Genomic DNA, 22,915 nt, shown 5'->3' with positions numbered 1-22,915 from the left:
TTGGCAGAGTTATATTCTTGAAATGACATTACTGAAGGAAAAAAAATCCCATGACTTTTCAGGGCCAGAGTAAGAACCCAGGTTGTTTGACTACTAATCCACTGGAGTTTGTTTTTCTCCCCACCATTAAATAAAGTTGTCTTTGTACTAAAATTCTATGAAACTTTTTATAAATATTGGATTGCTGAAAACATGGGAAAGGGAATAAAATCACTGTTATGTAAATCTGATCCATAGCCTATGACAAATTAGAGATAATCTTTGATATAAAAAATGCTTTCTCCCTGGTCAAGATGTTAAGCATATTGAAATCACTTGGTGACCTCTCAGGCTCCGTGGCCACCAAAGCTAAGTGCCCTGTCAGCTTTGAGAGGAGCTGGCAGTGGTGCTAAAGTGGGAAGTCTCCAGGAAAAAAAATAATCATCACCCTCTAGCCAAGGAGATTCCCCCCAAACTAACAGAACTGTAGTAGAAAAAGAAGTTTGATGATGCTGTCAAAGGGAGAGGTTTGACTACTACCCCTAGAAAACCTTTGTATGGAAATAACCAAATAAACAAAGTGAAGGACCCCATCAGGGGTCTTCAAACTACATCTGAATAGCTCCAAGGGGGCAGATTTCCTTCTAGTTAACTCTCTCTTTAGGGAGAAAAAAATTTTTTAAACCCCAGCTTATCGTATCCCCACTTTGCCCGAATCAGTTACCATATACTTTCTTTAATAGATTTATGGCAACGCTGTATTTATAAAACCTGACTACCTCCTCTACCTACACACCTAATCCATATGCTTTTCACAAGTCCCCTGAGTTTGCAAAATCTTCTCATGTTTTCCTGAGACACTTTGTTTAAAGGTGCTGACTTCCAGAGAGTTAGCCAGACCACAGAGCCCTGGGCCATTTTACATGGAGTCGTGGAGGAAGAGAGGAAATGAGAAGGCTGGCAAAGGAAAGCACTCCCAATGGCCAGGGAACGTGGGTTGTGGAATCACACACTAGCTGGTCCCAGTGTGCTCTTCCTCCTGGTTCAACACAATACCATCAACATCCTTTCTTGAAAGTAATTTAAAAGTTGGGGAAAATTTTAAATAGTGGACATCTGAGAACAGATGCAAGAATGTGGAGGGAAGAACACTTGGATTGGCATTGGAGGCAAGTTAAAAAACAGATGCGAAGGAAAAGAATGATTTAGGTGGTGACTAAAAAGTCCTTGTTCCTATCTTTGGTTAACTTTTCTAGTTCAATCCTCTTTTTAATCAATACAACTTGTTAGGTCTTTCCTCCATCCTGCCTTCTTCCTGTTACGAGTGGGGCAGGATGAGTTCTTCTCGCCAAGTCTCGGATGACAGGGAGTTGGAAGTGGTGGCCACGACAGGCATCACAGTGACACATAGATTACTCACAGATTCCCAGTGCAGTCAGACAGTCACCTGCTAACAAGGAGCCCTTTAGGGCTGCTCAGCAACAGCGGACATGATTCAGTGGAATAAGATTATTCCACATGGTTTTTTCGGTGTTTTGCCCAAAAACATTTTTTCTCATGTAACCTTAATGCATCATCTTCCTTACTATTTGAAACAGTCACATGTCCCTGGAGAGGAAATCACCACGTAATGAAGGTTTAGGTGTGGCTGACAGCCTGTAATGCTCCCGTATGTCAGATAATGGACTCGCCAGGCTTTCGCCCGAGCCCCTTTGCCAGTGAAAGGGGCTAGAAGACACAGAGACTAGAAATGACTAACTAGAAGAAATATAACCTGAAGCTAAACATATAATTTCGGAACGGAAATAGCTGTACTAGGTCACGTCTAAACCGGCAATAATTCCACATGCGTCATTACCAGAGGTCTTGGGTGCTACCAAGATGAACAGAGATCTATTCTACGTTCTTAGTTCACCTGCCTTCCAGGCTTACCTTCTCATTGGGGAGGTGATTACTGATGCAAAGTCGTGCCCAAGGGAAGGGCATGAAAGACCTGGGTACCACACATGTCTGGAACGTACATGCCTCAGAGAGACTGCAGTAGGTCTTTATAGCAGGAACGCTCACGTGCTGAGACTTTACCGGAAGGCAGCCCTGAGAGGACTGCCGAGTTTGGTGGCTGAGTGTGACCTGACCAGGGGGAGGACCACAGGCGTTTCCCCCAAGCACAGTTAACACGTTCGTTTCGTCCTTCATAGAAAGGTACCTGGAGTAGGCCAGGCACTAGTGCCAGACGCTGGATGCCACCGTCAGCAAGTCAGAAAAGGTTCCTGCCCTCATGAAGTGCACACTCCAGTGTGAGATAGTGTGAATGACTCCAGATTCACACGTGTTGTCGAGCAGGGGGTTCAGCTGCTGGGAGGAGAAGAGTGAGGAGAAGGCTGCTTCTGGTTGGTGGTCAGAGGTCCCCATGGGGAGCTAATGGGTCAACTGACTCAGAGCAGGGGAAGAAGCCATCAGTGTAAGGGGTCTGTGGATGGGGTGAGGCCTAGGCTGTGTTGCGAGGCAAAAAGAGACAAGGACAAAGAGGAATATAAGTGAAAGACAAGGAAGATGCGTTTTTGTCACCACCACCAGTAGCACAAGGAGACATGGTGATTAGAGCAACAAGTCACAGTGCAGCTGAGAAATAGATGCTGAGCTTCAGGTAAGACAGAGAGGTGCCTGCTGACCATGACCTCCCACCTACCACCCACGGTGGCATCTCTGTCCCCCTCTCTTGCCCACTGCTGCTCTGAGGGCCACCACATCTACTGGAATCTCTCTTCTCTATTGCTACATTGCTTCTCCAGTGCTTGGGACTTCATCCCCCAAATCAGGGATAAAGTCCCCTGAAGGTGGACTGCAGGCACGGTTTCTCTGTGTTTCTCAGAGCGCCTACTTGCTTGGCATGTAGAAGATGCTCAATAGATACTTGTTCAAATGAATGAATAAGGTGTTAGAGAGAAGGTGTAAAGCTCAAGATTGGCTGTGACCATTGTTTGTGGCACCAATTTGGGGATTAGCCTACAGTGGTTGACACAAACAAGGCAACTGCCACCCGCCCATGGTTAGCAGGTCAAGGCCGGTAGAAGAAGGAAAAGGAAGGGCAGTTATTCCCATATCTGTTTAGGTCATTTAAAAGTTAGAATGGCTGTCTCTCAGAAACCTCTCTGGCATCCTCCTTCTTTGGACTGTGTTTGAGGTAAACGAATTTAAAATAAAGATTCATATTAATTTCCATTTGGAGGCATCCCTGCAGAGCACTCTGGGCACAGGGGAGCAGGCCACTCACCAAACTGTCTCCAAGCCTGTGTCATTAGGGTATAGTTCTCATTAGATGTATTTTCTAGCCAAAGGCTTTCCAGGACAAAGACAAAAACAAAACAAAGCAAAACCAAAAACATAGCAACAGAAGGGCACGGTTCAGTCATTTCATTAAACAAATAATTATTGAAAGTTTTCTCCCGAAAACAATAAAGCAATCTCCAAGCCCATAATGCTGGGTTTGAAAGAGATCTCAGTCCCCTACCCTAGCCCAACCTATCACTTCTGCCAGTCAGTCCTCGGTGGCCTAACCTTGCCAGTTTGGTCCATAATCTTTCTGAATCAGAACCTGAGCCTCCTGGTGGCCAACCCAAAGCTCTTTCCACCATTGTTCCTCAATAGAATTTAAAGCAAAATAGAAGAAAACATGTATACCTAGTCACTACACCTTTCAAAACATGTGTCATTTTTATCTTAGAGCAAACCATTTTCCAGACAAGAGAGCTGAAACCCAGAGATGTTATAGGGTGGCATATCCTCAAATATGTCCAGCTTTCAACCACTGTCGACACTTTGGCTTTTCTTATTCTTGAAAGAGAATTTAAATTTCCTTTCACTTAAACATTATTTTAAAAGATCAAGCTTCTTATGTTGATCATTTTAGCACATTTCTGTGGGGTTTTTTTAAAGATTTGATTTATTTATTTTTAGAGAAAGGGGAAGGGAGGGAGAAAGAGGAGAGAAACATCAATCAGTTGCCTCTTATACACACCCCAACCAGGGACCAAACCTGCAACCCAGGCATGTGCCCTGACTGGGAATCGAACCAGCAACCTTTTGCTTTGCAAGACAATGCCCAACCCACTGAGCCACACCGGCCAGGGCACATTTCTGTCTTCACATTAGTTTGCTACAGAATACTGGAGAAACACCTGAGAGGACCTTGAATTTCCTCTTTACCCTCCTCCTCTACTCCATACAGTGTTATAGAATTTCCCTCAGCTTCACCTCTCCTTGTGATAAAAAGCTAATTTTCTGTTCCCTGGGGCATTCTCTGCTATAAGCGTACTGTCCCCTCAACTCGAGATGAAGAAGTTTAGGGATGCACAGTCATGCTTCTGTTCTCAAGTGTTCTGATGCCTCCTACTTGTCTTCGTGTTCAAGCAGGAGAGTCCTGTTCTGTCACTACCAGCCTTCCAATTAATGAGCAAGCTGAGCTTACTCGTTAATTACATTCATCTCCTTTGTTGCTATCTGCTTTCAGTTTTGATTTGTTTTTGTTTTGTTTTAAATCTGGTTTTTATCAGATTTTTCCTGAGGACATTAAAATTTATTACATAGAAAATGAATCATTAAAAAATGACTGAGGACAGTTGCCTCCTATGAAGACACTGATTTCCACTGCGAATGTCGAGATTGATGTTTTGTCTTTACAAAATGACAATAGCCTCATTACAAAGGAACACCGCCACCAGAAGAAGACAGCCCCAGATGGCTTATCCAGAGCTCTGTGTGCAATCTCAGTCAAAGCTCAGGCCCTTCCAAGTCGACCACACACCTGGAATCCAGCACGTTTAGAAAGCTTTTAAACTCTCGGTCAGAACACACTTTTCCCAGAACTTTGCCTTCCTGCATTTCTTTTTATCCCTTTGGAATGTTATCAAAGCACTCTGACATTGAGGGGGAAAAAAACAACTCACTGAGCAAATATTGAGTCATATGACCCAACTTTTGTATTTTTTTAGACATGTGGCAACCAAATTAGTCAACCCAAGGCAAATAGGCTGAAAAATCATTGAGTTTTCATAGCCTGGTTTTAGCCCTTGGCCTTCTTTCTTCTTCCTGCCTTTAAAAAAAACAACTTATTTCTCATGAGATTAATTGTTCAAGGCACCAATTGCTTACCTGTTTTCAAGTGCTAGAATCTGCCTGATTTCTGAATGTTTCTTTTCAAAACCTAAATTGAGAAAGAAAAATTGGCTTGTCAGAAAGCCAGGAATTGACTAGCAGCAGAAAACTGTCCCAAATGGGGCTTTTTGGACAAACTTCCAGGCATAATTTCCATGTGCAATTTTCCATGTCTCAGTTCTCAATTTTAAAGCCTCTTTTTTTTCTTTCCCATTTTTAAGCTTCCCAGATATCAGTTATGCTCTCCATCAAAACTAAGTCACGTCAACATATTTGAATGGCCGTCCTACTTTCCCCTGGCTATGCTGTGGTAGAAATCTTACCGAACACTTAAACACCAACACTGTGAACAGAAAGACGAGGAACAATGCGCTTGACTCGTCCATGTCCAAGGGGAAATTGTAGCCCCACTGACCAAATGCCTACAACGATGTGTCAGACTATCTGCCTGTGATGGGTTCATCAAATTTTCAAATGTTATATTTCAAAAGCGGAGGCTCAGGGAAGGGAAGTGTCTTACCCCAGACGCCACAGCGAAGCAGGCAGCAGGGGCTGCGGGCAAACACGGCTGTTCAGATTTCTAAGCTAGTTAAAACTCTCCACTCTGTTCCACTGTGCCCCCTCCCCAATTACAGTTCAGTTGGGTCTAAAGAAAACATTATTTTCCACTTTTTTTGACATCCAGAAGTGAATTGAAAAATGAGTCAATAAGTGATTCAGCCACAGAGAAACTGGGAGTAAGTTACGTATCTAAAGCCAGAATTTTATGTTTATCAAAAAGAGAAGGTACTCTGTTTAGTCACTGAACTCCTATAATAATAATCTCAATATATGAACATTTCTGATTTTTTTAAGGTTTTATTTATTTTTAGAGAGAGGGAAAGGGAGGGAGAAAGAGAGGGAGAGAAACACTGCTGTGTGAGAGATACATTGACTGGTTGCCTTTTGCATGCCCCCAACTTGGTACCTGGCCTACAACCCAGGCATGTGCCCAGACTGGGAATCAAACCAGCAGCCTTTTGGTTTGCAGGCTGGCGCTCAACCCACTGAGTTGCACCAGCCAGGGATGAGCATTTCTGATTTGTTTTTTAAAGATTTTATTTATTTACCTTTAGAGAGAGGGGAAGGGAGGGAGAAAGAGAGAGAAATACCAATGTGTGGTTGCCTCTCATGTGGCCCCCACTAGGGACCTGGCCCAGCAACCCAGGCATGTGCCCTGACTGGGAATCGAACCGGCAACCCTTCAGTCTGCAGCCCGCGCTCAATCCACTGAGCTACGCCAGCCAGGGCACATTTCTGATTATTAATTCGTATTTCCTAAGCATTGCTAAGAACTTTGTTAAATTCAAACACAAACTTTGTCTCTAAAGTTGCCATCTAAAATGGACTGAGGCACATGGAAAATGCTAGCGTGGGGAAGATGGCCAGTCTAGCCCCGGGAGAGAGCTGGGGCTCCCGCGGAGGGTGGCTCGAGAGGCATGCTGAGTGTGCTGGATGGCCTGCGGGTTCTGGTCGGGAATCTCTTCAGAAAAATGTCTCAAGAGTGTTAAAGGGGCTACGGCGACATGGGTTGTGTTGACATCTCGGGTCTGTGGAACTCCCGGGTCCTGGAGAGGTGGCAGGAGATGTGAGAGGAAGTCAAACAGGGACCTGACTGCATTCTGCTGCCTCACAAGCCTCCGCGTCTCCTATTTCAGAGGTGCAGCTATGCTGGGCTCCCCTTAGAGCGGAGTCTGCACCACAGTGTCCCAGCTTTCGGCATCTTTTTGGTCAAAACCATTCGACATACTGCTGTTATACGCTTTTTAGAGCACTGTGTTCTCCTAAGAAAATAAACCCCCAGATTACGTTTCAGGTGTTGTAGTGCTGCTTTATAAGGTTTAGGACCAATACTTGACTAGAAATAAACCATGTCTAGGCAAAGTTGACAGTAAAAAGAAAAAAAACATATGCACATGGAAGACCATCCTGGAGCAGGCAGGGTCTGGCGGTTGTAACGTGACCACGTACCCCGGGGTGACAACAGCCACACAGTTGGGCGATCGTACAGGTGCGGACCGGACCCCTTACTGACAGGGTTCAGTGGTGGAGGATGCCGGGTGTGCTGAGGAGAAGGTGTGGGTGTGCTGCTCACCTGGGCTTTGTGCATCTCGACAAGCTAAACTCGGTCTGTGCTGCAACAGTCGGCCGTGTTCGGTGACCCTGTGCTGCTCACCGAGTCCCCTATTAAAAGGACGCTGTTCTCATTGTAATTGGAACTCCGTGTAACCAAAGAAACGCCAGTGGCTGCCACAGCTCCATCTCGCTGCTTTTCATAGGCCTTGCAATAAAAGCTAAAACAGTTTTTAGTGGCTTTTGCAATTATACCTCCCTTCAATTTTCTTAAGGTTACAGGGCCTGAACCACACAAATCCCATTAAAGTAAGTAGTTGTTGTGCAATGTAGGGCCTTTGAAAACATTCTTCCAAGCCCATAAAATGATCAGCGGGCTGCCCTTCAGATCCGCTTGCCTTCCATGTTTCCAACCAAAAGGCAGGCAACCTGCTTTGATGTGGTGGTTGGTTTCTGCTACTGAAGCTGGCGTTTTACCTTCTTGCATCAGAATTCTACCCAAATTGATGTGACTCGGGCACGCAAAACACATTTCTCTTCAGATTTCATTCCTAAAATATGTTTTTGTTGTACCTTGAAATTACACTTGGCGTCTGGATGTGGACTCGCCAAGGCCCCTCCCACAGGGCAGAGAGCAGAGGAGGGCCAGTGCCCCAGGCGTTGAGGGATGCCTGTGGGAAAGTACTGTTAGATTTCTGAGCAGGAATCATGGCTTGCTGCCTGGCTCTCCATCCGCAGGATGGCGCTGTCTTCTCCGCCAGTGCCAGCAGCCCCAGGTGGAGTTCAGAGGGAGCCAAGGTCAGAGCTAGTGCCCTCTTCCACCTGTAATCAAAGGCACCACAGCACCTTTCCCAAGACACAGGGTTTCTTCCCTGGGGAAGTGCCTCATGCCCACACTCACACCCTGGTCCACTGAAAAGCGTGTCTTTCTCATGAGTGTTCCTATTTGCTTCAACCCATCCTTGATCGAGAACTGCTTTTCTGGGAAGGAATAAAAATAAAGGACCGATTCCTGCATTTGCAAAGGGATCAGAACTCCCACAGTTTCACCCATCTCTAGATCTGATGACTAACGTATTTGGAAAAAGAAACACGGTAAAAGGTGTTTCCCCTCTCCCCACCCAGGTAAAATCATCTACATACAAAAGATAATGTTAGCCTAATTGTTTGCTATCCATCGTTAAAAAGAATGACTGGAATTCAGAAATTATTCAGATGAATCACCAAGGTTCTATAGGAGTACCTGACTGCATTGAGGTGACAAGACATTTACCCAGAAAGAACTGAACCATAATTTTAACCATGTGTTTGATTCTCTATTAAAATATATACAGAAATTTAGAGAACGGAGTTATCGGCGAGGTTTTAGGGAGGAGGTAAGATCTGAGAAGTATCACGGGAAACAGACTTTGAACTGGGTGCTAAAATGAGAGAAAGTGCCCAAAGGGGAACGGGGTGGGGGGGGGTGTGGAGACGGACTGCGCTGCTGCTGCGCTGAGAGCCCCCTGCGCACACTCGGCGGAGGCCATTGGAAAGGGAAACTCAAGGACGTCCGGATCAAAGTAGCTATTCCAGACGACAGCAGCTGCATTTTAAATGGCTCTTCTGGTCGGAACGACAACATGTGATACACACGGACTCTTTCTTAGACACTTTATATAAACTGCGATGGGAAAACCTGTCTTTCCCGTAAAATTTCCCCAGGGTAGTGTTTTCTATTTATATCTCTAATGCTCCATTGTTCCTCTCACGCTCGCATGTACACTGTCATCTGCTCTTGACAGTGGAATGCCATTAGGAGTCCTTCCTCAGCCACACCTTGTATTGTTATTTAGGCAAATCACTTTATTCTTCTAGGTCCCATTCACTGCATCCATCAAATAACAGAGTTAAATTTGACAATTTTTCTGGTTTCATTTGGTGCTAATCGTTTATAACTCATGATCCCACCTGATTAATTAAGGCCCTTGTGCTTATTTGTATTAGAATGCTTGTTGGTAAGTTCATACTTGCAATTCATTGTCATCCATGAAGTCCGTAAGCACCTTGGATTTGGAGCATTGTGATCTTGGTAAAACCGCATCCATGTCCCCGTGCTTATCCTGCAGCTCAGTGAATCCCACCCACTTCAGGATCCCAAAGAATGAGATGCTTCCTGATGTCCCGTTGGACATCAGCATCCTTGAAGAGCATGTCTCAAAACCAGCCTTCACTGTAGCCATTTTCACAGAAAAGATTACCTTCTGGCAATGATAACAATACACCGCTCTGTCTCCCCTTTATTCAGTCTAGAATCGGATGTGCTTACCACAGGTCCTTCCGGTGCCCCCACTCATGAGCAGCTATAGTGTGTCCGTCTCCCCTCCTGCTGCAGAGACTGTGCTGGGCCTGTGCTTGTGTGTTTGTGGGGGAAACCGAGGACTCACACTCAGTGATTGTGAGCAAAGACAGAAGCGCCCAGGGCTGCCGCTCAAGCTGTCGCTGTTCTTTCCTGCCTCATTCTGTTATACTCACTCTTTGAAGGACACTGGCCAGACCCAGCCTCCCCGGACCCCTGTTCCTCATGCATCTCTTCTCGCCTTCAACATGATCTGGGCTGGTGTTTTCATTTGTTAAAAACAACAAGAACATTCACTGGGAAACTCTTGCCACAATGGTCTCAGGTCACAGCTATTTATTCTCTGTCAGAAACTGTAATTCTCCATTTCCCTGACTCCCGCGTCAGGGGAGCCCGTGGGTGGCGGTGGACAGGCAGTGGGATTCAAGTGAATGGTAGAAGTTGTCAAAGAACAGCTGAGAGATTCTGTAGAGGGTTGTAGAACTAAGAATAGAACATAAAATATTCTTGTTCGTAGTCACAGTTGGGCAGCCCACGAAGAATTGGGCTTATACAACAGCACAGAGGGTCACGACCTTGTGGTTACTCCAGAGAAAGCAATTATGACATTTACTTAATAAAGGATTTCCTTTATATGATTAAAAATAATAGCCTACTATCTAATTGGTCTCAGGCCGGGGTAGGTATGGAAGCTAAGGATGTTGTACAGACTTCTGTCTAATGGGAACATGAAATGGTGTTGTCATTAAGGCCTGGATGACCCAGAGGGGCCTGAAGTACAAGACATATAGAGCTGTAGACAAGAAATTTGGGAAAGAGAATGAAAACACCAGGGATGACTTCAAACATGCAGATAGGTACTCAGAGGTGATGGATCCTCAGGGCTTGCCTTCTAGCACTGGTGGTGTTGTAAACGAATTTTGCTAATTACTAAATAAGTGGTGTAATCAGGGATGCTGGTTAGAATACTCCAGGCCTTGAGAGATCCCAGAAAGCTTGATAATCAACTGGGTCCATTCTCAAGACGCCACCGATCTGACCCTGTTATTGAGTGTCTTCAGTGCCTTCAAAGCTGAGCTCCTGGCGGAGGTACACCAGAGCCAGGCAGGGCCAGGCCACGACCCGCCATGGAGCTGAGAGAGTGACTCTCCAGGGCTTCTGAGCTCTTGGACATGGTTGAGATGATACACAGGTTTTGTTTTTTGGTTTTTGTTTCTACAGAAACAGTGTTTAAAGATAAGAAATGTTACCCATTTTCCCTGAAAACAAATTTAACCAGCACTTAGATATCTAATGCTTTAAGGAATGGTCCATCTCTAGTCCAAGCCCCAAGGGTGTCCTGGTGAGGCAGCCCCTCAGGAGGAACAGGTCTGTCATCAAAAAGACCTAGAAGCCTCAGTTGTTGGGCACTGAAAGGCCTGGGCAAGGAGCTCTGGGGTTTCAACTGCACTTGCAATAGACACCCGGATCTAGAACATGCCCTTGACCTGCAGTAAGGATAACATTAGGGCCCACGTGGTGTCACTTGTGTTAGGACCTTGTGATTGGCGCTCGTGGAGTGCTTGAGTGTGTTGTGCTCACAGCCAGAGAGGACCAGGAGATGTCCCATGTTGGAAAAGTAGCTGAAAGCTACTTGTTGAATGTGGAGCAAATGGCCACCTCTCCATCCTCTCTCACCCCTCATATTTCTCTTTGGGCCAATGTCTTTGGGGAGAGAGAGAGATGCTGAAGTATACATCCAGGTCACCAGGGTGAGCATGTGACTTGGGCCTTGGCAGCTGATGCTGTAAATCTCTGCTGCTCAGGCTCAGCGGTGGCGTGGGCCTCAGGTGACAGTGCAATGGGGTGTCAGCAGAGCTGGTATTCTGCACAGTTCACGCATCCACCATTCCTGGGCTGAGTGGGCGTGGCAGGACCCTCTGACTACCATGGATGGGATGCATGACCAGCTGGCTGGGGTACTTTTGGGGGAAACTCAGAGAAAACTAGGGAGGAAAGTGGACAGGTAAAAACTTGGGACCATGATTCTCCAGATGACCCTAAGGTCTCCGTGCCCTAGAACTCAGTGTTGGGGTGAAACTGTGTCAGAGGTCTTGTTCCCTGTTCTTGATTTCTCACAGGGTAACAGGGTGAGTCCCAGGCCATGGTCAGCTAGGTGGACAGGGCTGTAAGTACATCCCTGATCTGGGCTGAGGCCCCAGCATCAGCACAGAGCCTTCAGCAAATGCAGGAGAATGCCTGGTACAACAGAAATCCCTCCAATCAGTGCGGAGGTGCTTTCCCTCCATGAGTCCGCATCTGTGTTTAGGTGGGTATGTTGAGGAGAGGGAGCCAGGGGATAGCTGGTCTCCTCGGTTATGAAGCAATATGAATGAACATAATCTTGTCTGAGACAAACAAGGTCCAAAGCAACCCACTCTTCCTCTCCCAGCTCTAGAGAAGTCCAGAGAGCATGGGCAGCAGTAAATTTTCCTTTAGCCTCTTTGACAAAACAGGCTTCACTGAGCATGCAGGAAATGTCCCTTGGACGGCTCAGGTCTGGCCCCAGATTTCAAACAACCACCAAGCACCAGAACTGCTGGGGCACTTGGCACAGGGACTTACAAGCACCTCTGCCCACATTTGTACCCTGAAAGTAGTGTTTGGCTATGGCTAGCACTTTGGTAAAGATGTGAGCAAAGGAAACAATACCTCATTGTAGACATGCGGTGAAGACGTATGAATGGGGACCCTCAAAATGACTTTAGCTCCTTATCATCAGTGTCTTCTATTCCAGATGACCAGCTGAACTCAGAGGAGAAGAAGAAGAGGAAGCAGCGGAGGAACCGGACCACCTTCAACAGCAGCCAGCTGCAGGCTCTGGAGCGCGTCTTTGAGCGGACCCACTACCCTGATGCTTTCGTGCGAGAGGACCTGGCCCGCCGTGTGAACCTCACCGAAGCCAGAGTGCAGGTAACCCCAGTCTCCCTGTCAGAGGCACGGCTCTGAGGACTGTTTAAACACATGGTCGGAGGTGCCAGCTGGAGCTCGTGCTAATTAATTAGGATTATAAATGGACGACTTGAGGACAGAATCAGTTTCTCTTCGTGTTTTTTTCTTAAATAGTTCATTTTTTATTGTAATTTTTTTCGTCACAAGTTACCCTGCCCATACTCTCTTCCTCCTCTACCCACCTCCTCCCCTCTCACCACACTGTTTTTGTGACCAACGGTGCTTTTTCTTTTTCACTCAATCCCTTCACCCCCCTAAGCGACGCCACCCTGAGCTGTCGGCCTGCTCTCTGAGTCCATCTCTATTTTGCTTCTTAGGTTATTTAGTTCATTAGATTACACATATGAGTGAAATCTTATGGTATTTGTCTTTCTCTGACTGGCTTATTTCACTTAGCATAATGCTCTCCAGGTCCATGCATGCTGTCGCAAAAGGTAAAATTTTTCTTCTTTTTTATGGCCAAGTAGAATTCCACCGTGGAAATGTCCCATAGTTGTTTTATCCACTCATCTACTGACGAAAACTTGGGCTGCTTCCAAACCCCGACTATTGTAAATAACGCTGCGATGAACATAGGGGTGCATATATCCTTTCGAATTAGTGTTTTGGATTTCTTCGGATAAATTTCCAGAAGTGGAATCGCTGGGTCATTAAGCAGTTCCATTTTTAATTTTTTGAGGTATCTCCATGCTGCTTTCCACAGTGGCTGCACCAATCTGCATTCCCACCAACAATACAAAAGGGTTCCCCTTTCTCCACATCCTCACCAGCACTTGTTGATTTGCTGATGAGAGCCATTCTCACAGCTGGGAGATGATACCTCATTATGGTTTTAATTTGCATTTCTCTGATGGCTAGTGATGTTAAGTATTTTTTCCTATGCCTATTGGCCACCTGTATGTCCCCTTTGGATCACTGTGTTTCTTTAGGCAGCAAAGTATTTTAAAAAATCAAACTGAATGCCTTTAGGTGGGGTAGGGGAAACTGTGCCTCACTACAGATCTCCCTCCTTACCGTGTCCCAACCTTCTAGATTCATGATACAAACACTGTCCAGTGCGGCACTTGACTCCACACGCCCCAGACTGCAATTTGAGCTTTGAGGTGTACGAGCATGTGACCTCTGTGACCCCACCTCAGTTTTCCTCCCCACTCTGGGCATGTGAAAACCTTCAGGAAACCTGTTATGGGTACCATGGTTATAGATGCTGAGGGAATGGGAGATGAACACATTAAGAGCATGCATTTAGGAACCTGTGTGAAGAGCACATTCAAGTGGAGGATTTGGGGTTTCTGTGGAGTGAAGAAGGGTGAGGACACATCGGACAGGGAAAGAGAGAATAACTCTAACATTAATGACATATCCACGACACAGCCTGTGATGAGCACTAATCACGGTCATGGAACTCACGCTACTTGAGCCCTTACTTGCCAAGCCCTGTTCTGAGTTCTTTACACAAGCAAATCTGTTCAATCCTCATGCCAGTTCAATGAGGAGGCTAGTATTCTTCATCTGACAGAGGAGGAAACTGAGGCGCAGAGCAGTGCAAGTGTTCTGCCCAACGTCATACAGCTAGGAAGACGCTGAACCAGGATCTGAACACAGATGCACAGACCCAGAGTTCCTGCTGTTAAGCACTACGGCAGACTCAGAATGTGTTTCCAGGTAGCCCCTTGCTCTCTCGGAGAACGCCACAGTCTCATTATCATCCGCGTTGCCAGCGTCCAGCTGCAGTGTTGATCAGGGCAGTGGGCCCAGGCTGTCTTCTCTTCCTGAAGAAATTACTGTGTGTACATATGTGTTCAGTTTAGCCGGGAGGATTGCTTTCTGAAAATAACATCCCTCTTGCCTGCCGGGGTCTTGAGCGGCTCTGTGGGCCTTGAGGTGGGACCTATGTCTGTGCCATGACCACGAGATGCCGAGAGAGACATTGGGTGAGTTGAGGGAGAGGGCCCTGGAGGCCCCCCAGACTGAAGTGAAAGCATGCAAGAGTTGTCCCCAGGGGAAACAGGGACCTCACCTAGAAGTGCTCTCCCAGAGAACAATGTTGGTGATAGCAGGGGAAAGTTGCCTGGGTGCTGTGGCAGCCCAAGGACAGGTTAGGGGAGGCATGCCCATTACTGCTCAGGGAGTGATCATGGGGACAAAACCCTGTTTTTGTGTCTCCACCCTCCCACCCAAAGCAGAACTCTGATCGGGCCCTTTCCCTCCCTCCTCCCCATGCCCTTACTGCAGCTCTCCACCCACACTCTGTTTCTACTCCTAAATCCCTTCTCTCCTCCAATCCCTGAGATCGTTTATGGCCCCGGCTGGGCCTGCCGTGTGTAACGAATAACTTTAGCTCAATAGCACCCAAATAACATTTTGTAGCAATGAATAACTTTTACCCACAGTACCTGAAACTACCACTTGTACTGGGGTGACCTGAATTGTAAATGAGGAAACCTGGCCAGGGCAATGCTGGAAATGGAAAAAAAAATGTGTAAGAACAATGATGAGGTTGGGAGCTACTTTGGCTCCCTCGTAACCATCACTAAATGGCCTTCTTCTCTGTTGAAACTATTCTATCTTCCTCCTTTCCCATGGCTTTCAGAGCTGTGAATGTCTCCTGTGTGAAAAGGCCAGAATGCTCCCTCCGCAACTTCATTCCCGCTCAGAGAAGTCTCGCCCCTTCCCATCTGAACCGCGCCCTTCCTGGTCTGGTCTTCTTTGAACGTGCAGCATTCATCAGATAGGACATGCACTACATGGAGTTCTATGTGGGCCAGCTTTCCCCACTGGACTGTGAAGTTCTCTTGGCTGGAAGCCATATCTTATCATCTTTACACAATTCATCTCTTTCCTCTACTTTTTTCCCCCCTCAAACATTTATCAAGCACCTATTATGCTCTTGGAACTGTCTCTGGGTTTCCGGGGATGACTAAGACGCTGCCCTCCCTGAGGAATGTCACAGACCGGGGGCAGACAAGACAGATGTGCATATCATACTGTTGTGATATAGTAAGATAATTCCTACACTAAAGGAATGTTCAAGAATTAGTGATTAAATAAATAGTGAAACAAAAGAATCAGTGACAGAGCAGAGGAAGGAATGATCAAATCCGCCTGGGAAAAAAGGGAGAGAGTCCACATTCAGTCAGCGCTGAAACAGTGCCAACTGTCACGGCAACCCTGTGAGTGGGTATTATTATCTCCATTTGACAGGGAGACAAAGGATCAGAGAAATTAAACAAATGTCCAAGGACACATCTTGAAAGACTTATAGCCAATATTTTTATCCAACTCTGCTAGACTGTTAAGTCCTGTTCTTTCCATAGCATTTCAAAAAGGGGGCGATGTTAAAGGTGAAACTTGAAAGATACGTCTTTTGGCACCTGGACAAAATGGACGAATGTCACAGGCAGAAGGAGCACTGGGTATGAACACATACAGGTGGGAAACAACCATGTCGATAGGCTTGAGCCTGGGTAGGAGCTGGAAAAATGGAGGGCCAGGTGCACAGGGTCCATGTTGTACAGGATGCGGCTGGACTGGTGGGTGGAGAGCTCATTCCTGAGCAGTCTTTGTTCTATGAAAAGGCATTTTGATCTGATTCTGTGAGTGATGGGGAGCCAGCGGATGAGATCTAGCAGGGCTCTTACAGGGTTATATTTGCATTTAAAATGATAACTCTATTAGCAAGATGAAGGGCACATTCACACAAAGGGCTGGAGTCTGCAGAGCCAGGAGAGATGTGTCCAGATTGTCTTTACTGACCTCCATGGGGCACCAGTCTCAGGGTACTTTCTGTGAATGCTGCTCCCTCGAGTTGTGCAAACGTCCCGCTCTACGCCATAGGATTTCTCTCTGCCAGACCTTGTCATGCATTTCCGTAATCGCACCTAAAATGCTTGTTTTGCATATTTTAAGTTTACATGTCTGTCTTCTAATAGACTGTGAGCTGCCTATGGGCAAGCAGAGCCTAAGTCTTATCTCTCTGTCCCCAGCATTCAGCACAGAGTCTGCAATATAGCAGGCCCTCCGTAAGGGGCTCTTGAATGAGTAGATGAATGAATAAAATTCCATGGTCATCTGCAGAGCTGTCGGATCATGAATCAGATGTCCTTAAACCCCAAACCTCAGCCATTTCTAATCTGTGCGAACTTCAACAGATTGCTTAATCTCATTGAACCTGTCTCCTCAACTCAGAAACAGCAGTAAGAAAGCCTAATATATAGAACTGTCCTGATAACTAGAAGTGATGGAGGCAACGTGCTTAATATAAGTTCCTAGCCCTGGCAGCACTTAGTAAATAACGGGCTGTTCACGATGCTGTTGGCACTGGCCATTTCATCCAGCCCTACGATTGAATGTAGTCCCTTGAACTTCCAACCCTCGGTATGTTCATCTCCATTTCACACGTTTTTCTCTAGAAGGTGGGGTGCTGCCCTGTGTCCAGCGTGTCAGAAGTGCTGGAACATTAACATGACAACAGGAGCAAATCCTTAGCTCTCTTGCCCCTCGGGGGCGGTGCGTCCCCCTCAGAGTTGCTGAGTTAGCCCCTACCATCCCGGGGGACTGAGTGCACACTCTTCAGTGGCTGCTCCTCTTCTCTGCTACTTCTTCACTCTCCAACCACTTCCTTCTTAAAGCCTTGTTGCAGAGTCCACTTTGGGGATGATGAGGGATTTTCCCATAAGTATTATGAAGTCTTTGCATTTTGAAGGAACTTAAAAGATATCACCATCTCTGTGGCAGTCATGTAATGGGATTTATTTTCTCTCGATTGTAATTACAACAGGGATCAGAACCCCTATTTTGCTAGCTCGTGGGTTAGGCATGGACCTCACCCCTGGCATCCTGAGAACCAGAGGCACTTCTGTGTCCCGTTGTACTGTCTTCACCCTTCAGACCTCTGACACAGCCGACCAGGGGAGCGTTCTGGCATCTTTCTGTTGCTCTAGGGAGAGTGCCATGCCAACTCGGTGTCTTCCTCAGGAGGGCATCGTCTAGTGACGTCAACCGGGACCTCACTGGTGTAACCTGCTCTTCTTCTTTCTCCTCCCTGTGCCCTTCTCTCCTCCCAACCACCTTCCAGGTGTGGTTTCAGAACCGAAGAGCCAAGTTCCGCAGGAATGAGAGAGCCATGCTGGCCAATAAAAACGCTTCCCTGCTCAAATCCTACTCAGGAGACGTGACTGCGGTGGAGCAGCCCATCGTACCTCGTCCTGCTCCTCGGCCCACCGATTATTTCTCCTGGGGGACGGCCTCTCCGTACAGGTGAATGACTGGCACACTCCCCCTTGCTCCACTGCCACACGTGTCTCAGTGCTCGGGCATGGTCAACGCTGCTCGGGCGGCTGGCTGCCATTTCTTACTGGGTTAACCTCTTCAGAGACATTCAACTTGCTGACATCCCCAGATTTCCACAGGAGATTACTAGTTGCCCCCAGGAGCGGGGTCTGGGGCAGAAGAGAGGGGGCAGGCCACCCGCAATCTCCTCTTGGACTCAGGAACTCTTGCAAAAGGTTTCAAAGATGGGGAAGAATCTAAAAGAAAAGTCACTAAAGCTATGCTCAGAGTCCCTCTTGCAACCATTTTGGAACAGAACTTGGCTCCATTTCCAAATTTAAGACAGATCCAGTTTGCTCTGCTCAAGCAGGAATTGCATTTGTAGGGCTCTGAGTATAGGTCCAAGGGCAAACTTCATGGTAAAACTGATTTTGAATTAAGATGGATGGATGGATGGAAAGAAGGAAGGAAGGGAAGGAGGGGAGAGAAGAAGGTAGGGGAGGGACAGAGAGATAATGAAAGAAAATCAAAGATCGTTTTCATAGCCACATTCTTTGTTAGTAGGTAGGGTGTCTTATGATCCAAAATACCTTCCTATTCTATTACTAATTCTTATCTACTTATCTGAGGTTCTTTGGGGGTCAGATTGTGTAGGTTTTTAAAAGTATAAAAACAATGTATAATTACACTAAACTTTTATATTAAAAAGGTGAATATTTTTAAAGAAGCAAGTAACGGAGTACTATTTCAATGTCTTGGAGAGGCTTTAAAGCTCCATTTACTACGCTGTTCAGAGCTACAGGTTGATGCCAGAGGGAAGGTGAGACACAGGTGCCTAGCACATTGTCATCAGTACAGGTGCCTTTCTTTGAACCTGAACCTGGGTGCTCTCAGAAACCAGATCAGTGTTATCTCTGGCTGATGGCAGTGGAGAAAGAACTATTTACAAATTCATTTATTAGGCTTTGGTTACATTTTCATTGTGAAAGCTAACTAGTGGTTTAAGGAGATGTTTTAAATTAATTATAGGAGATTATCCCCCAAGTGATGCTGAGCTCCTGGTGTAAAATGCCGCATTTGTGAAATGCAAATATTTTTCAAAAGTTGATTGCTCTAATCAAAGAAAAAGGCCTCACCTAAATGTTCTTTCTGTCCCGAATCAGTTCCTTGAAAGGAACACCATAAATGCATTTGGAATCTCTTCTAGATATCAGCCTTGTGAAATTAGCCTGAATTACTTTGGTCTTAGTGCATAGAGATCCCCTGCACAGGAAACTGGAAATTCTTCTTGCTCTCAGACATGGTACACCTTGCAAATTTCAAAAGATTAGTCATATCTTTATGTCCCATTTAAAATTTAGACTCCTCCCCCACAGAAGTTACTAGAGACACATTTTGAAGACCGTTGTGAAATCACCCACTCTAGTATTGCAAGTATGGGAAGACAGCTTTGTCTCTCTGATAAACATCGATAGCTTATATGTAGATTCACTACATGGCTTGGGAAATGGATGCGGTTCCAAGCTTGATGTTTCAAGGTCTCTGGTTTGAATTTGGTATTCCTGCTCCCCTTTCTGCCCGGGTCCTACATAGGGACTTTTCACACCAGCTCTAAACAAGCCAGGCAGCTGGCCAGTGGTCCCACCAGTGCGAGGCTGAGGGCAGTCCACTGCATGAGCGGGGATGAAAGCTGCTCTGAATTTCTGTCAGTCAGATGCCTGGGCCTCAGCAGAAGTTCCAGCCCCGGGGCCAGCAACATACGTGTTGTGTGTATGGGCATCTCACTGAAATTATTAACATGCAACTTATCTGTGCCTTTTTGGGAAATGTTCTATTTTAATTTGAAAGATTATGTAGAAATACTAGACACAGTAAAAAATATTCATAATTCCTCCATCTTGACATAACTAGTTTGCTTACTTTTGCAATTAGAGTTCAGTATTCTATATAGTGTAGACTTAGTGTACATATTATTTTGTATTCTGCTCTTTTCATTTAAAATTATATAACCTAGTACTTTTTGCTCATTTCATGGTATACTTTTATATCATTTCTCTTTTAGATACAGAGTTTGTAAAAAAATAATTCATTAAAAAGTTCATAGAATCTGATTGTTCATATTCTGTATGAAGAGTAAATTAATCTCCAGATATTAGTAGAAAAAATGGTTTGAAACAGTAATTTAATCAATAATAATGTTTTTAACCCAATGTTGACTGAAGTGTTTCTATTTTGATTAATTTCTAAAAGTGGCAAAAAGCTATTCTGTTCCTTGAAGATTTTTCTGCTATGTTTAGACCCAAAATACTTTATGGTTTCATATTTTGAAGCTTGGTAGGAAATATAAGTCTTGTTAAGGAACTATACAAGAAAAACGAGTGATGAAAAGCAAAAGGAAAGGATAGAGCTTTTGTGTCACGGAAAATTAACTCACTACTTCTGTCAGTACTGTTACGTCAAGTTAGTCGCCTCAGCTGTCACATGCATTAAAAGGCACCTCTCTTGGTCACCCCTTGGAGTGCTCCTGTGTGCTAGCTCTGTCCTTGCTATGGTTCTAAAGAAGAGACTGAACAGTCACTCAAGTGTCAGCCTTCGGTGAACAGAACTAGACCCAGTGCCCAGGATCCCTGTTTCTGTCCCACATATGAAGACACCTGGCCGTATTTTCGCTTAAGTGAAACCTGACATGATGTTGAAAATAGTGAAAAGGAGAAGACTGGAAAACTATGGAAACATGCCCTTTTGAGTCAGGGTCTGTCTCCGATGAGTGAGGCATGCCTGCAGCTGAGGTCCACCTTCTGAGGTGTGTGGACATCCATCCCCTTGGGATGACGCATGGGGCTCAGCCACGCCAGCCAGGGACAGCAAGTGGACAGTTTTGTCAGGCAGGACAGTTTGCCAGCTTCCATGGATCTCCCCTGGTGAAGAGAGGAGAAAACCAAGACTCAAAGCACTTGTGTGCATAGGGTCAGGATTATGGGATGGGAAATAGCCAACACATATTTTTCTGGGTCTATAGTGGTGGCTGTATAATTTATCATCCAAACCGGGATGCTTTTGAGAGTGAAAGGGGAATGCTATTAGTAGTAACACTAGGACAACAGGCATTGAACTGGGACTGTCCCTGGCAAACTGGGACAGAGGGTTCACACTATTCTTAGCACATCACAGCCTCGTTCATTCCCTTGAGCTTGTGAGAGGTGATGATGTCAGGCAGGCAACTGAGTCACCAGAGGGAGCCAAGCCCTCACACCAACACTTCTGTCCCAGCAGGTGTCTTCTTTAGGTGCAAATCACACCAGCACCAGTGTCACGAAGGCTCACTATCTTGTAGGGGCTGGCCTCTGGGGCGGCCCTGAGGGACCTCGTCCTGAACCTTGGGCCCTTGTTGTAGAGGCAGCCGTCTAGCGCTTTTCCCCAGAGACACCCTGTCCTACAAGCGGCAGAGAGTGGCCTGGCTTGTCAGTCTGGGTCTGCAGGACCCTGTCCAGAGGGCGGGCTGGGCTTCCAGGAGAACTAATGACCACTGAGAGGGAGGCTAGCTTTCCTTGTCCACAGTTTCCCTCCTCTACCCTCCTCCTCCCCTCCTTTGGTCGTGGTCACCAACATCTGCTGAACGCATTTGGCTCATTTCTCCCTTTCACACTTTCAAAAATAGATCCTCGTCCCTCCCAAGATGTTGTTTACACGAGGGACTTCATAACGGATTCTAACGGAAGACACTGAAAAGGTAACTTGTCAGAGGGGGGAGGGGGTGGCTGCTGGGGGCAGGGTTTAAGTGGGAAATAAGTGCTTGAGAAAGTGGGGCTCACAGTCCTAGCAATGAAAGCAGGGAGGTCCTTAAGTGGGGAATACCTTTGGAAACCAACTGCAGCTGCACGAAAACGTGGCCAGAGCTAAGGGAATTCTGCCAGCCTAGAGCAGGGCTTCTCAAAAATTACTGCATGTATGGATCGCCAGGGACCATGTTACAATGCAGCTCCACTCCTGCGGCTCTGACGTGCGCTCATGGGATGCCGCGCTGTGGACACTTGGGACGTATTTGGAATAGCAAGGCTTTACATGACCATAGGGGCAGAGGTCAGAAGAATGATGTTCTTGTCCTCAGGCCAGGTGGATCATCTATTTCTTACATAATCTAAGATTGAGCCGCTAAACTTTTCCTATTAACTGTCTCCCCAGGACATTTGGAATGGATAGGTAAGCAGTGTGCATTTCAAAAAGGATGTAGGAAAATCATTGAGACAAGGAACGGATGCAAGGCTTCAGACAGAACACCCTAGCAGAAAGTTAAAAATGGCAAAAGGATCCTTGAACACCCAGTGCAAAGAAGGATTACCAATGAAATAAGGGCCTGAGTGTGTCTATTCTAAGAGCCGAATATACATTTTTAAAAGTCGATTTTTTAATTTTAAAGTTCTGAATGTTAAAAATGTTATTTAAATCACAAAAGGTTACTTCCAAAAGGACTTATGGGGTCCCTCTCTAAGAGTAAATTTCCCTAGGAAAACTCATATTGCATTTTCTTAGATGAAGCACGTATGCTTCTGTTGTTCTCGCACTGACAAATGAGCAGAACTGAGAGATGGTCTCCAACCTCCATATGTCACAGACAGAGTCGTGAAAACCTCCAGCTCTACAGCCTTTGGGAAAATCCTGAGCTGGGAAACACTAGGATCTCAGAAAGCACACAGATGTCTCGGGCTAACAGATCTGTCTTTGAGGTGGAATTCTCAACAGCTTGTCATCATTTGTCCAAAAGGGCCAAATAGAACGACACAATTAGAGTTGGAAACCAAGTCAGGTGTTCTTGTTCCCTGCACTGTCCTCAATTATTTTGTGACCTGTGGGCCTCACATTATGGGAGATCGGGAAGCAGAGAGGCAGAGCCCTGGCTTTAAAACTGTATCATGTATAGTAACTCCCGTACTTCCTTTGCGTGTGGCAGCCATTGTAACACATTCTTCCTCATGACAACCTTTCAGGGTAGGTTGAAATCATCAAAAATGATTTGTCTTCAGTGAAAGCAGAACTCTGCCCCTGCTGGTGGCTAGCCTGCTGCTGTGTATG

At 46.0% G+C, this 22,915-nt stretch overlaps 1 protein-coding gene across 2 annotated transcripts in view; it reads left to right on the top strand.

The window, feature by feature from the left end:
* The window catches only part of PRRX1 (paired related homeobox 1), a 68,369-nt gene that overhangs the window by 40,732 nt on the left and 4,722 nt on the right, over window positions 1-22,915 (top strand). The window contains exons 2-4 of one of the 2 annotated variants that reach the window (XM_024553535.4): window positions 12,360-12,535; window positions 17,652-17,833; window positions 21,504-21,575. In XM_024553535.4, coding sequence (XP_024409303.1) covers window positions 12,360-12,535; window positions 17,652-17,833; window positions 21,504-21,558 — 413 coding nt within the window. In that variant the 3' untranslated portion in view covers window positions 21,559-21,575. The remainder of the gene's footprint in view (window positions 1-12,359; window positions 12,536-17,651; window positions 17,834-21,503; window positions 21,576-22,915) is intronic. The other variant, XM_024553528.4, reaches the window with a different exon arrangement.

Source organism: Desmodus rotundus, chromosome 12, assembly GCF_022682495.2.
Source record: "Desmodus rotundus isolate HL8 chromosome 12, HLdesRot8A.1, whole genome shotgun sequence".
NCBI lineage: Eukaryota > Metazoa > Chordata > Mammalia > Chiroptera > Phyllostomidae > Desmodus > Desmodus rotundus.
The sequence above is the reverse complement of the archived record's forward strand: the minus strand, read 5'-3'. Positions and strand labels throughout refer to the sequence as shown.